Raw genomic sequence first — 15,148 nt, forward strand, 5'->3', positions numbered from 1 at the left:
TTACATAATCTAACGGCCTCACTGAATTGTTACTTGCGGCTGCTATCTATCATGTGACATTTTATTTTAGTGCTTTGTTTCTTAGGTTGCAAGTCTACCCACTTCATTCCAGTGTGACTTTGGAAGAACAGAATAATGTATTTTTAAGTCCAGTCCCTGGGTACAGAAAGGTAGGAAGCTGGGAAGACGAGGTGTCATCCTTGCTGGGGGGGGACTGGTGCTTGAACCTCTCTCCCAGTGAGTCCCACACTGCTGTTGAGTCACCAGGCCATTTGTGTTGATGGGAATCTGGGCGCTTTTGTGTTGTGCGTTATTTTGTAAATCAGTTACCTGAAAGACAAGATTTTTTGTTTTGAGACAGGTACTGCTATATAGCCTAGGGTGGCCTTGAACTTGAGGTTACTTTGTACCATTCTCCTGAGTACTGAGATTATATACTACCATGCCTGGCAAAACTAAGATTTTTTTGTATATTTGATTCCTGAATCCCCAGGGCACTGCTGCTAGGGAGTTTGCTGCCTTGGAAGTGATGATCTTGTCAGGAGCTGAGGCCTCACTGTCTGGAGGCTGTCAGCTTTTTCTGCTACTCCTCAGAGCTCCCTGGGAGGGACAGGGTCTGGGACCTGGGGCTTTTGTCCCACGTCTCAGAAGTTCTTTAGGATGTTTATAATCTTTTGGCAAACTAGACTTCGGGTACTACTTTAGGATGCTCAGGGCAGCAACCCTTGCTCTAGATTCTGCCTGCTTTTTGGCTCCTGGCAAGTCCACAGTCCCTCCACTAACAATATCATAACAGGTTCGTGAACAGACCCTGGCCGTGTCATACACGCCTCTTTTAAGCATCACTTGTGCTGTATGTGTCTGGTTTTCCATGTAGTGGGAGCTTCTTGATGAACTGTGGCCTGCATAGAGTACGGGCTAGTGAGTGTCGTTTTGAGCCAGTATATACACTGAGGTTCATCATCACGACCCTTTTCTAACTGTGCAACAGTGTCCTGAAGAGTGAAACACCTCAGCCTGTTTTGTTTGATGCTCCACAGATTATTCTGTCAACCAACATTGCAGAGAGTTCTGTCACAGTTCCTGATGTCAAATATGGTAAGGCCTTTCTTTCTCTGCTCACTTCTTCTTGTAAAGAGGTATCCACAGGCTTTTCTGACCTCTGGAGGCGTTCTCTGCTCTCCTTCTCCCCGTGCTTGGAAGAGACTCAGAGCGAGGCTTGGCTTACAAAGGTCCAGTCTCTCATGTTCTTGGCTCATCACCATTTCCTCTAAGCATCAGTCTCCTTCAGGCAGGGCCACCGCTAGGGGACGCCAAGGGATTTCAGGGCATCTTATGTGAAGCAGAATCTTCAGGCTGCCTTGGTAGAGCCCCGTGATAGAAAGGTAGGCAAGTAGAGGTAGCTCAGAAGAGGAAGCCGTGGAAGACAACTCCATTGTTTGGTCCTATGAATATATGTAGTTAGCTTGCTAACTCATGAGTGTGTGTGTGTGTGTGTGTGTGTGTGTGTGTGTGTATGTAGTATATGTGTATTTAGCTTGCTAACTGTTAAGTTGTTAACTCTTGATGGACCAGTGCCTGTAACCACAGATATAGTACCCATGTGAGGAAGACTGTATTATGTTGACTGCAGTCTGCTGGGAGACAGCAGATGAATTACAGTTTTATGTAGAAACAAATGTTATATAGGAAAAGAAATAGAGGAAAGGAAATTCCAGTTTTGGGGGGAAATATATTTTTCATAGGGCATGTCTTAGTTGGGTTACTATTGCTCTGATGAAACACTGTGATCAAAAGCAGCTTGAGAGGAAAGGGTTTATTTGGTTTCCATGTCAGAGTCCCTCCTTAATGGAGATAAGGACAGCACTGTTCTTGTTTGATGTCACTAAGAGCTGTTAGGACAGCTGGTGTGAGGTGACTGCAGGCTCAGGTGAAGGGAGAGGGGTGGCGTGGCACAGCCTGAGGAGGGCAGGAGTCTGCCTCTGTCTCCAAAGGACAGCTTCCACCATGCAAAAGAGGTAGGTGCTGTCTGGAGGGAAGCTGAGGGGCTCTGTCACCTGGCCTCATAGATCCCCCTCGAAGGAAGGAGAATCTAGCCGACTAGTTACACTCACTGCTAGACAGACAGACAGGCACCGAGACAGACAAGAACACAAAGTTTGAATCCAGATAATCCAGAAGCCTGTCGTCCCTGTCTCTGGTATAATGGAATTTTAGAGTAGCTCTAATGAATCTTTTGGGTGCATCATCCAGACAGGTCTTTATGATGATTTGATCCTTAGAGCCAAAAAGCTTCCAGTTCTGATGTAGAGAGAGACCTGGGTTTCCTGTTGCAGGAGATAAGGGGTGGGCAGCACGCCCAGAGGTGTCTGCCAGCATGCCAACAGCTGTATGGCCACACTCTGGGTTGTCACAATCCCACCCTGCCATGTGTTCATAGTTTTTTTTATGGCAGTTATAGATTTTTGTCTGACCAGAACTCTGGTTTGTGATGAAGATACAAATTATCAGAGTCTGCGGCTAAGCTGGGCCTCGAAGACCAGCTGTGACCAGAGAAAAGGTAAGGAGTTTGTGGCAGATACCCCAAGACCTTGGTGGTCACATGGTGCATGGGGCTTCCCGAGAACTTTGAGTCTTTTCTCTCTCACTCAGATACTTCCTTTATTGGGGCTGGTGTTAAGTTGAAGCACCAGTATCTTGGTTTTCAGTCGTTACCTTTGGCTCCAGGTTTTTCTCTTGTTTGTCTTAGTGTCAGCTCCTAAGGGACAGACAGCCTGTTAGCTCAATAGTTATCATTTTCAGAGTGGAAATTTTAAAAATGTATTGAATGGCTATGGAAACCAAGTGGATATCTCGAGTGATTTTGACAGACTTGCCTTGGACTGCTTCCAAACCTGGTACCTGTAGGGTCTTTTTCCTAGTGAGTCCCACAGAGGAATCATGGTTTGGTGTGCTGAGCTGAAGGGATAGGGACCTTTGGGGGATGGGTGCTTTGTCCACAGAAGTGAGTCTATAACATGCCAGGCCCACATGTTGCCTTTTCCTGTAGCAGGAATTGGCTTCAGGGGGACAGCATCTGTGGTGTGTCCTGAGAAATGGCTTGACTTTATAGAGACCCTCCTGAAGGAGGTAGGCAGGAGGCCAAAGAATTCCTCTGGGAAATTACTACCTCAAAATCAAACACATGTGTGCATAAACCAAGTAACTGGTTGGTATGCTCCTGCCTCAGTGCAGACACTGGCTTTCAGTGTGGTCTTTCCTCCTCAGGCTTCATGAGGGGTATGAAGTGAGTGTGTGGTACTCTGAGACTCAGGGAAGCAGCAATAGTGGCTGCACGAGGGGCTCCTCAGGTGGGCTGAGGTTTGACCCAGATTCTGACTTCAGGCCTCCTGACGGCTGTACTCTGTCTCCTCTCCTGAAGTCCCTTGCGAGAGAGGACCAGGAGATGATGAAGGCACCATTGTAGCCTGGCTGTCAAGAGTTATGACAGTGTGAAAGGCATCCATGGTGGCTACTTTTTGCATCTCTACAGTGAATGAGCCGCTCCTCCATCCTTGGTAGCAGATGCTACTGAGTTTTGCTTTAGCCATCACTGCTTTATAGCATCTCGTTTGATTTTTTACTTGCAATTCCCTAGCAGTTCCCCAGGTTAAGCAGCACTCCTCCTGTCTGCTGGCATTGTCTGCTCCTCAGTGAGTGCTTGTCTCTGTCTTTTGCTTTTTAAGATTTATTTATTTACTTGCTTAATTTTTGAGTGCTAGTATGTAGGACTGGCTGGCATGAAACTCACTGTGTACACTAGGTGACTTTGAACTTGGGAGCGATTCTACCGTCTCTTCCCCCCAAACACTGGAGTTATCACCACCTCCAGCTTCTCGCCCATTTTAAAACCAGGTCATTTGTGCTTGTAATATAAAACTGAGTTTTGAGAATCTTTATATAGACACTTATTTTGCAGGCATTTTTTTCCCTCAGTCTTCTTCCAGGGTCTTCTGTAGAGAATAGATTTAAAACTTTGGTGAGGACCAGTGGGTCAGTTTTTGCTGCATAGATCATACAAGAATTCTTCATGTAGCTCTTGGTCACAAAGCTTTTTTCGTGTGTCTCATATAGAAGTTTTATCATTTCTACTTTAAACTTATGTTCATCATCTGTTCCTCGTTAACGTCCACTGGAGTCTGTTGTCCAGGGGTGGACTTTGGATTGAGGCTGCTTCCTCACTTGTGCATGTGTAGTGACTCTGCAGACAAACCCTTCTGTGGCCATGCGTCTGTCCCTCTCTGAGAAGGTCAGTCAGATGTGGACACAAGAGGAGATGCAAGGGAGGCTTGGGAAGATAAAAACCCTTGTACTTAAAAACAGACACAGGAGGTGTGGCCTGCTGCCTAGGGCCACATAAGACCCTCGGAGTGTAAGAGCAGGTGAGGCCAAGGTTGACACCTTGCCTTCATTGGGCTTTCTGATGGAATGATGAGGCGGGGGACAGCTCAGGACTGGCTAGTTTGAATAACTCCGGAGATTCTGGGTAGTGGCCTGATTCCTGCTTGACACTTGGTCCTGGTATTATTTCCACAGAGGAATAATGTCTCCTGGTAAGTTGTCTTGAATCTTTGCTGGAAGGACTTAGTTTGCTTAAGAGATGACCTAGAGATCTACATAGACATCCTCTTGTTCTCAGGGTAAGAGGAGGGCGTGTGAAGAAGCCCGTGCACAGGAGTCGGAGTGAGGCAGGGGACGTCCAGCTCCCTCCGTCTTTTCTGATCCATTTGTGGGGAAATAAAGCTCCCTTAGCCCTGAGTTTTTCTTTTGAGATAGGCTCTCCCTTGTAGCCCAGCTGCACCCGGAAGTCCTTATGTAACTCGGCCTAGCTGCCACCCTAACTTAGGTCCCCTTGCCTTGGCTTCCTAAATGCTGGGATTACAGGCGTGTACCTTTTTGGGTTTTTTTTGTTGTTGTTTTGGGGGTTTTGACTTACTTACTTACTTACTTACTTTATTTATTTATTTATTTATTTATTTATTGGAGTCAGAATCTCTCTTATGTATCTCTGGCTGTCCTGGAACACACTGTGTAAATCAGGCTGGCCTTGAACTCACAGAGATCGTTCTGGCTTCTGAGTGCTGGGATTAAAGGCCTGCACAGCACAGCGCAGCGCAGCATACCAGGCTGGTTTGCTTACGTGTGTAAGGGTCACATCTATTAAGAACACTCCTCACTCTTTCTTTCCTGTAAGATTTGCTTTCTCTCCACAAATAGTCACTGACACACAGAGACAGCAGTCTGTGTCATCTTCTGCTTGGGTGGAACCTGGCTCTGAGTTCTTGCATGTACAGTTCTCAGTTAATATCAGGTAGCCCTGTTGAAGGATGTCTTGTAGAAATCCCAGCACAGGTGGTCACAGCAGCAGGGACAACCTGGGCAGGGGCTGCTCCACAGGACTCTAAATATCATCTGTGGGCGAGCCAGGCTTCTTCACCAGCCACATGGCTTCTCTGTGGTGAGCTCTTATTTTACTGGTTTGAACTAAATCTTGCAGGAAATGTGTATCCTTTAAAGTCATATGGTTTCTGTTGCATTTTGGCCAGTTTGTTTCTTTTGACGCACTAGACTTTTAAAAACATTGGCTAGGGAGTAGAAAGCAGCACTCAATCTTAATTTAACTAGCTGTTTAGAATAATTTTCTTTGGGATAATCTTAGAATAAGGTTAATTTGTTTTTACTGGCATAGTGTGATCGAAGGTAACGGTTTTCTGTGTCGGGGTTTATGGTTGTTTTACATTTCACTCCACACTGATGTTAAAGCAACCAGTGCCGATGGAGGTGAGCCTCTCTTTTGCAGGCCGTGCTGGACGAGTGTCTAAAGGATACTGCTACAGACTGATCCACAGGGACTTCTGGGACAGCGCTATCCCTGACCACGTTGTTCCTGAGATGCTGGTAATGACGTCTGCTCACTGTCAGTGTCAGCTGTCTGCATATATGTAGTTTTGTTTTTCAGTCTGCTCTGACCCTTATACATATTGCTGATACTCTCCCTCCATCCATCCCTCCCCTCATCTCCCCCCCCCTTTCTTTCTGCTATTCTTAACAGAAATTCAGGAATTCAGCAAGTAGGCTAGGTTGGAAGCCAACCCCAGGGATTTACCTGACTGCATGGCAAGAGCGCACTCCACACAGATGTGGCCATTAGAGAATTTGTGGGAGCGTCTGACCTTTGGCTATGTAGATTGTTAAAGCTCTGGGTATTCGGTGGCAGGGCCGTTCACCTGTTAAGCCTTCTCGCTCTCCTAGCCCTGCTTGTAACTATTTCTAAAAAAAAAAAAAATTTTTTTGAAATCTTTTTATGTGTTGTGTATGGGTGTTTTCTTTGTCTGTCTCCAGGTATGAAGTGCCTGCAGAGGTCAGAAGAGGGTGTTGGGTCCTCTGGAGCTGGCATTTCAGATGGTTCTTATCCACCACATCAGTGCTGGGAACCAAGCCTGGTTCTGGAAGAGCAGCCAGTGCTCTTAACCAACAAGCCACGCTCCAGCCCTCCTGTTCTTAATTCTTACTCCAAGGAATGCTGCCCTGTGTCTGTTGGCCCTTTAGTACTGTTTTCTTTTACACACCAGTCTCTTCTGTTCCTCTATAATGAGTAACTATGGATTAGCCTTTGTCTTTCCTAACTTCTACCCTCGTCATGCCCCTTATGTCTTTTTGCTTCCTTCTTTCCTACTTTTGACTTTGTCTTCTTCCTCTCTTTTTGGAGACAGGGTCTTGCTATAGCCCATGCTGGTTTGAAACTCAAAATCCTCCCTCCCCCTCTACGATTATGCCATGCTAGCATCCCTCTCCTCCCCCACTTTGTATTTTGTTTTCAGTCAGGGTCTGGCAGCACAACTGTTGTTGAACCTGTGTTCCCCTGCCTCCATTTCCCACCTGCTGGAAGTGTGGCTGTGCTGCCACGCCCAGCGTCCTTCTGTCTTGTCTTCTTCCCTACCCCTTTGCTGTTCTCAGTCTCTACTGTTTCTCTTTCCCCCTCCCTCCTTTGCACAAGGCCTGTGAACAGTTAAGTGGTTTAGCATCGTCTCGGTACTGAGGCTCTGTTGTTTTCAGCGCTGTCCTCTGGGAAGCACAATATTGAAGGTGAAGTTGCTTGACATGGGGGAACCGAGAGCTCTGCTGGCCACCGCCCTGTCTCCACCCAGCCTGAGTGACATCGAGCGCACTATTCTTCTGTTGAAGGAGGTGGGACGTGTGCAGTTACTTAGTAGTGGGGAACGCTAAGGCTTTTACTTTGTGGGGGAGCCTAACTTTCATAGTCTGTAAAGTAGTTTAGCTGTTACAAAGCTCAGCATGTGAGTCCAGCCCTAGGCCTGCCCTTCAGCTCTCCGGAGGCCTTGGTGTTTCTGAAGCCCACTGCCTCTCCATCCTTATGGCCCCATCCTGAGAAGCATCCTCACAGCCAGGCTGCTTTTGCTTTCTCTACCTTTGTCCTCCACCTCGTCCTCACCCTCCTGCCCACCCTCCATTACCTGAGACTCTCTTCCCACCTGCTCCCACTCTTGACTTAAGCTCTGCTCTTGTGACTTGCCCTCACTGGCCCTGAGAGAGCTGTATCCTAATGTGTTCCCCACAGACATTCTTTGTCAGTGTAGGCGTGCTCGGTGAGCGAGTGCTACGGGAGCCTGTTGGCTCAGTGTGGGCCATATTTGTTAAGCTTGTACTGGCTGGGTCTGTGGAAGTGTCCTTGCATGTTTTCTCCCAGTGGCATGACATGCTTCCTAAAAACATGAAAGCAGTGATTTTCAGGAGGTGCTGGAGCCACCATCCTTGGCAGGTAGCCTTAGCTGTCTCAGACCCTTGCACACTGCCTGTCTTGCACCTTGTGCCTTAAGGACAAATGGAGTGTGGCTATGCTGGCCCTCATTAGTGGCACTAACTTGTTTGACAAGGTTGGAGCACTGGCGGTTAGTGGGCAGAGAGAGGACGAAAACCCCCACGATGGCGAACTGACCTTCCTGGGAAGAGTGCTGGCACAGCTCCCCGTCAGTCAGCAGCTGGGTAAACTCATTGTGCTAGGACATGTATTTGGGTGCCTGGATGAGTGTCTCATCATAGGTAAGTATGGGGACAGGTGTGGGCAGTGTGCACTGGCATGTGCTGGCATGTGCTGGCATTGCTGGCATGTGCTGGCAGGTGTCATCCTCTGTTTTCTGTTTTTAGCGGCAGCCCTTTCTCTGAAGAATTTTTTCACGATGCCTTTTCGGCAGCATTTGGATGGATATAGGTATTTAACATTGTCCCTGTGGGGGGTCACCTCACTAGTGGCACTAGGTGACATTCTATCGATGTGTTTGCAGGAACAAAGTGCACTTCTCAGGTAGCAGCAGGAGCGACTGCCTGGCACTGGTGGAGGCGTTCAGGGTGAGTGTCTGTCTGTCTGCCCTCTAGAGGCAGCGTGTCTCACACCTTGGCTAGGAGTTTCTTCTCATGGTGTTGCTAAGGGCTTCTGTGGCCCTCACAAGAGTAACAACTCCTGGAGGGAGCAGTGGGGAGATGTCCAAGGCAGTTTCCAGAGGCTGATTAAAAACATTACATGTGTACATTTTCTGTGTTTAGCCATGTCTTGGCATTGGAATTAAATTCAACCAGCTAGTGAGTTATTTTGAGACTGGGATTTTGTTGTTCCAGGCCTGGCAGGCTTGCAGACAGCGAGGAGAGCTGCGGCATCCCAAGGTTAGTCATACTTCCTCGTGGTGCCTCAACTGATGGCTGGGAACGCTCAGAGTCCCAAAAGCTCTGTCTCAGCTTGGTCATTGCCTGTGCACTGTGATGGCATTAAGACCTGAGGTCACTGCATGCTGAGCTCTGAGGTCAGCAGCAGGTGTGTAAGTGACCTGGTCCTACTGCTTGTGGAAAGCAAGCTGTCAGCTAGCAGCATGGTGCTCTGTTCCACAGCTCTGCCTCACACTGCTGTTGGGCCTGCTGGCTTTAGGACTATTTGGCTCGGAATGACACTGTAGCCCTTGTTACTTTCTCTGAGTTTAGATAATGGTCTTAACAGGACCCTAATCCAATCCAGCAGCCTCTATTTCTTCTCTCTTTTCAGATAAGGCCTTTTCTTCTAAACTAATTAGGTTCCAAAGCCCTTTGGTAGGTATGTTTGTGTATCTAGCCTTGCTGTGCCTCAGTGGGTCCTTACCAACAAGTGTGTGAGCTGCCTTTTAAAGACTCGCCACCATATTTATTATCTTCCCTGGTTCTACAATGTGACAAGTCTTTCTCCAGTCTGGTCATTCTGTCTTTGATTTTTGGAGACAGGTAAACTCATATGAAAAGTTGTCCCTGTGTAGTGCTTGTCATTTGGATCGTGTGTTTCCAGATTCAGAGTGATGTCGGAAGCTCTTATGGAGGACGTCCTACATATAGTCACTCAAGTGCACTGCTGAGTATTGCACAAGCCGAGTCCTCCTTGTTGAGGTTCTAGATGCGACTTGTATCCTAGTAGCAAATGAACCTCTGACTTTGTGGCTCGTGTTGGATATTGTACTTTTATGTGTTTAAAGGATGAGCTTGACTGGGGACGGCTAAACTACATTCAAATAAAGAGAATCAGAGAGGTAAGCTATCAATTCTTTGACTTGGTTGATGAAAATAAAGTGACTTAAAAGTGGTTATTAAGCAGGCCTGTGAGTGGTGGCACACGCCTTTAATCCCAGCACTTGGGAGGCAGGGGCAGGCGGATTTCTGAGTTTGAGGCCAGCCTGGTCTACTGAGTGAGTTCCAAGACAGCCAGGGCTACACAGAGAAACCCCGTCTCAAAACAACAACAACAACAACAACAACAGGTTCTTAAGTAGCAGCAGTGCATAGGGTGCAGGGAGCAAATCTCTGCCTGTTCCCAACACTAGCAGGAGGGCCTTGAGGGATAAATGGCCTTGCAGTTCGGCAACTGCTTAATTCCATAAATCTGTTCCCAAATGTCATTTTATGATGAACAAGTGTAATCTTTGTGGCTATCTTTGTAGTCTTTTTTTTTAAATAAGCATATGGTCTTTTCATTATGAACTGATTAACATAAGCACATTACGGGATTTGTGCCTTTTTTCACTCCTTGATGAGGCTTTGCAATTCCTGGGTTCTCATTTCTAGTGTTTTCTCCAGGTGTTTTGCAGAAGATTTATAGTGAGACTGTTCTGAGGGTTATGCATGTCTGTGAGAGTGTGTGCATATGTGCAGCTTGTGTTAGTCTGGGTTCTCTACAGGATTGGAACAGACAGAATTAACATCCATCTATCATCTATCCACCCATCCATCCATCCATCCATCCACCCATCCATCCATCCATCCACCCACCCATCCATCCACCCATCCATCCACCCATCCATCCACCTGTCTAACATCTATTTGTCTGTTCGTCCCTCTGTCTGTCTATGTGAGGTTTATTAGAATGTGGTGCAGCTAATTCAGCAATGGTTGCCTACGAAGAATAATCCAGTAATTATTTAATCCATAAAGCTGGCTGTCTCAGCTGGTCTTCAGTGTGTGTCAGAATGCCAAAGAAGTAGTCTCTAATGTCAGTGAAGGACTGGACTTGCTAGCAAGAGTGAGAGCAAGCAGGAAAAGAGAGAAAGCTTCCTTCTTTCATGTCTTTTATATAGGCTGCCAGCAGATGGTGTGGCCTAGATTAAAGGTAGATCTTCCCATCTCAAAAAATATGGATTAAAGTGGGTCTTCCCACTTCTAATGATTTAATTCAGAAAAAGCATCTTGACAGGTGTCCCACAGGTGTCAAGTTGACAACCAAGAATAGCTATCACATAGCTCAAGTCAGATTTTGGCGCTAACTTACGTTAGACTATAGTTGTAGGATGGACATCTTTCCAGGTCTAGGAATAGCTTTGGTAACTGTTTAATAATTGGAAATATGTTTATTTTGTTAGACCTCATATATAAAACCAGTGCCTTTTAGGGGATTTTTTTCTCCTCAAAGCAAGTTTTCCCTATTAGCCTTGGCTAGCCTAGAACTCACAATCCCTGTTCCTCAGAGTGTTAGTTAGGGTTTCATTGTTGTGAAGAGACACCGTGACCAAGGCAACTCTTATAAAGGACAACATTTAATTGGGGCTGGCTTACAGTTTTAGAGGTTCCGTTCATTATCATCATGGCAGGAACCGTGACAGCATCCAGGCAGGCATGGTGCTGGAGCTGAGAGTCCTACATCTTGATAGGAAGGCAGTCAGGAATAGACTGTCTTCCATGGGCAGCCAGAGGGAGCATCTCTTCTGCCCTGGGTGGAGCTTGAGCAGGAGTCCTCAAAGCCCATCTACACAGCGACACACCTTCTCCAACAAGGCCACACCTCCTCCAACAAGGCCACACTTCCCAATAGTGCCACTTCCTATACGTCAAGCATATTCAAACCACCACATTTGGCCTCCTGAGTTCTGAGATTATAGGTGTGTACCACCATAACCAGCTAAGGGACAAGTGTGTGTGTGTGTGTGTGTGTGTGTGTGTGTGTGTGTGTGGTGTGTTTGATTGTGTGTACATAGGTAGACCAGAGGTTGATGGACGGTATCTTTCCTTTATATACTTATTTTTGAGGCAGGGTCTCAGAGAAGTGAAGCTCATTGATCTGGCTAGATTGGCTGATCAGTGAGCTTCAGGGATCTGTTCTACCTCCTGACCACACCAGGGTTACAGACACTCACTGATTCCATCTAAGGGTGCAGGAGTGGGTTCTTCACTAGTCAAGGAATTAAAGGGCAGGAAAGAAGTGTTCTGGAAATCTTAGGGAGTCTCAGTGGGCCACCATATGCTACTGGAAAGATCAGGGTCCTAACAAAAAATAATAGTGGATTCAGAGGGAAGCCCCAGACAATGCATGTGTGGCTGTGGATGCATGCATGCATTTATTTAAAAGTTTTTGTATAATATATTTTGATTGTATTCTCTTTCCTTCCTCAAGCCCTCCAGGATCCTCTCCACCTCCCTAACCCACTGAACTTCATGTTCTTTCTCTCTCTTAAAAGGAAAAAAATAAGAGAGCAACAAAAAACAAATACAAAAGATAAAACTCAACAAATAATACCAACAACAAAAACCAAATAGAAAGTCATGGAGTCTGTGTTTGTTTGTTTGTTTGTTTTGTGACAGGGTCTTTCTGTATATATCCTGGTTAGTCAGGAACTTGTTTTGTAGACCAGGCTGACCTTGAACTCACAGAAGTTACCTGCCTCTGCCTCCCGAGTGCTAGGATTAAAAGTGTTTAGCACCATGCCCAGCTTTGGAGTCCGCTTTGTGTTATGAACTCCTCCTATGTATGAGGCCTGTCCTGGGGTGTGATTGTCGTATCCAGTGTCAGTCCATGGAGGAAATAGATTTCCCCTCTCCTAGCAGGACTCAGTTGTAAAGAGTTTCTTGGTTAGGGGTAGGACTCTGTCCACTTCCTTCACCGTGCTAGAATTTTGAGCAGGTCAAATGTATGTTGTGACAGTGACTTATGTGCCTCAGCCCTGTTGTGTCTGGGAGATGGTGGTTCCTTGGCCTCATCCATCACACTTACAGTCTTTCCACACAGGTCTCAGGAAAGGAGTGGCCTGATAAAGACAGCCCACTTGGGCCTGTGTGCTCCCAGGCCTCTCACTGTCTGCACATGGTCCAGTGGTGGGTCTCTGTGTTAATTACCATCTACTGCAAGAAGAAGCTTCTCAGACAAGGGCTCAGCATGGCTCTATGTATTGGTATAGCAGTATATCCTTAGGGGCCATTTCATTGCTGCTTTCACTCAGCAGGACAATAGTGGTAGGCCTGTCTGGTCTCAGATTCTTGACCTCATTAGCAGTGTCAGGTGTGGGTTCCATCTCACAGAGGAGGCCTTAAAGCCTATCAAAAGGAGATGTTTACTTCCACAACCTCTGTGCCACTAGCACGCTGTCTGCGGCTAGCCTCGACACATCATCCCCCTTGCTGACTAGTGCCCACAGTGCTGAAAGGGGCTATCTGGGCTACCCGAGGAGAAAGGATCCCCACTCTCACTCAGCTACAAACCTGGTAACCTACCATAGCAAGCTCCCTGCAACCATAATGGCATGCTGCTGGGGACAACTTTCAATGACCAGGATTGCCTGCAGTAGGACGGGATAGAGACATCTCAGTAGCCCGAGGCAGCTCTTTGTAAAATACAGTTGTTCCCATTTCTCCTAACCTTAGCCCTGGACAACAGCTGTATAGAATTCATTTGTGCGTGACTGCTTTTCAGTTGGCCTTGGTGTGCATAATTATTCTATTATATCTGACTTTTTTATTTCTTTCTCCTCCTGCTCTGGTGAATTCTGTGAAACTAGATGTTCCTTGATGTAATGATTCTTAAACAATTAGAAATTGAGGCATAGGGGCACAGCACAGCACAGTCCTAATGACCCAGGTGCATGCTGTGTGTTCTCATTTTGGAAACAATGCAATAACTGCACAATGGTAGTTCCAGATTAATGCTTGACTTGTAAAGAAAGTTTGAAGAAATTATTAGAAAATGAAATAAAGCCAACACTGGGATCCCAAGAAAGAAAAAAAAATCTGTTGAAGTTATGAAGTAAGTTTTGTACAACATTCAAGAGTGGTTCCTAGATAAGGGAAGTATAGAATACATAAAATCTTATACTAGTAAAACTAAGTCAAAACACTGGGACTCTTAGGAGAGTCATTGTGTGCAATGTACAGAAGCAGAAAGCTAGTGAACTACTGAGTTAGGGTTAACTTGACTCTTCCTGGCCACTGTCTGGCAGCTTTGCCCATGTCATTTATCATTAGAGCTTCACAGGAAAATGCAAGTAGCTGACCTCAGAGCTCTGAGCTCTGAAGTATAATGAGTTAAAAGTTAAAGTTTAAATGATGGTAAGTTTGCAATTATTATTATTTTGTCTACAGGCCTGGGAATAGGGAAGCTTGAAACTTTGGGGAACAATTGCAATTATTAATTCTTCGTGGGATGTGGTTATTCTTTTGAATTTGATTGGGCAATGATTATATGATGTCTTTTTTTTCTATCTGCTTTTGGAGTATCAATAAAAGATTGGGGCAAGAGAAAGGCAAGTGAGTGAGTGAGAGAGAGAGAGAGAGAGAGAGCGAGTGAGAGGGTGAAGGAAAGAGCATGCGAGGTGAATGTGGAGATACTTTTGTGATGACTTAAAGTTGTTTATTTTCATATACATGTATGTGTGTGTTGCTCTCAAGTGGTTTGCCTGCCTGTATGTCTGGGGAGGGTGCCAGTTCCCCTCGACGTGAAGTTAAAGACAGTGTTCTTAACCACAGAGCCAGGGCCGTCTCCCCAGCCCCGTCGTGTATATATTTTAAACATTAGACACTTTGTATGAAAACATACTGAGAGACCCCTCATGTAACTCTGGCTGGCCTTAAGCTCACTGTGTAGTTGGGGCTGGCCTTGGGCTCTCATAATCCAGCCTTTACCTCCCAGATGCTCAGATCATAGGAATGCACCATTATGCATGCATTGAAAGATTTTATTTTAACTTGATATTTATTATTTTCATTTAGGGGAACTCTGTAACATACCTTGTTTCTCTTTCTTTGAATGAAATTTGAGATAAGGTTTTATGAACCACATTGGCCTTGAGCCGGGGGGGTCAAGGGTGGTCTTGAGACCCCCTGCGTTATCTCCCTACATTGGGATCATAGGTGTGTGTCACTGTGTTTGCACAGACTGTGTTTCTGAACACAAAACCAGGTGAAGATGACGTAAGGAGTTTGAAGGTCACAAGGTTTAGTTGTAGTCTCCATCACATCCCTAAGCTGAGGCTCTGGGGCACAGGCCTGCCCTCTGCTGCTCCTCTGCTGCTCTGCCTCTCCCATTCCTCGTTAGTGTTGGGCAAGATGACTCCTGGTGGCTGCTCGCCTAACCTCCCCTGTCGTGTGCATTGGTTTACTGCATGGAAGAATGGCTGTCTGTGCTGTGAGGCATCAGATTTCCATGTGCCCTTTAGGTGGCTGAATTATATGAAGAATTGAAGACTAGAATCTCACAGTTCAACATGTTTGTGGATCCGCGCCATCCTGTCTTGGATCAGGAGTATCCATACAAGCAGCGCTTCATCCTGCAGGTGTGCGGGGCTTCCTCTTAGTGATTCTTTTATTCATCTCCTTCCTT

At 46.2% G+C, this 15,148-nt stretch overlaps 1 protein-coding gene across 1 annotated transcript in view; it reads left to right on the forward strand.

Annotated features, from left to right (window-relative positions):
• Nucleotides 1-15,148, forward strand: part of Tdrd9 (tudor domain containing 9) — a 100,862-nt gene that overhangs the window by 46,683 nt on the left and 39,031 nt on the right. The window contains exons 11-21 of the mRNA XM_028764561.1: nucleotides 86-170; nucleotides 1,041-1,098; nucleotides 2,456-2,560; nucleotides 5,840-5,937; nucleotides 7,096-7,227; nucleotides 7,935-8,100; nucleotides 8,206-8,269; nucleotides 8,343-8,406; nucleotides 8,674-8,718; nucleotides 9,549-9,602; nucleotides 14,985-15,101. Coding sequence (XP_028620394.1) covers nucleotides 86-170; nucleotides 1,041-1,098; nucleotides 2,456-2,560; nucleotides 5,840-5,937; nucleotides 7,096-7,227; nucleotides 7,935-8,100; nucleotides 8,206-8,269; nucleotides 8,343-8,406; nucleotides 8,674-8,718; nucleotides 9,549-9,602; nucleotides 14,985-15,101 — 988 coding nt within the window. The remainder of the gene's footprint in view (nucleotides 1-85; nucleotides 171-1,040; nucleotides 1,099-2,455; nucleotides 2,561-5,839; nucleotides 5,938-7,095; nucleotides 7,228-7,934; nucleotides 8,101-8,205; nucleotides 8,270-8,342; nucleotides 8,407-8,673; nucleotides 8,719-9,548; nucleotides 9,603-14,984; nucleotides 15,102-15,148) is intronic.

Source organism: Grammomys surdaster, unplaced genomic scaffold (assembly GCF_004785775.1).
Source record: "Grammomys surdaster isolate TR1022 unplaced genomic scaffold, NIH_TR_1.0 144, whole genome shotgun sequence".
Lineage (NCBI taxonomy): Eukaryota > Metazoa > Chordata > Mammalia > Rodentia > Muridae > Grammomys > Grammomys surdaster.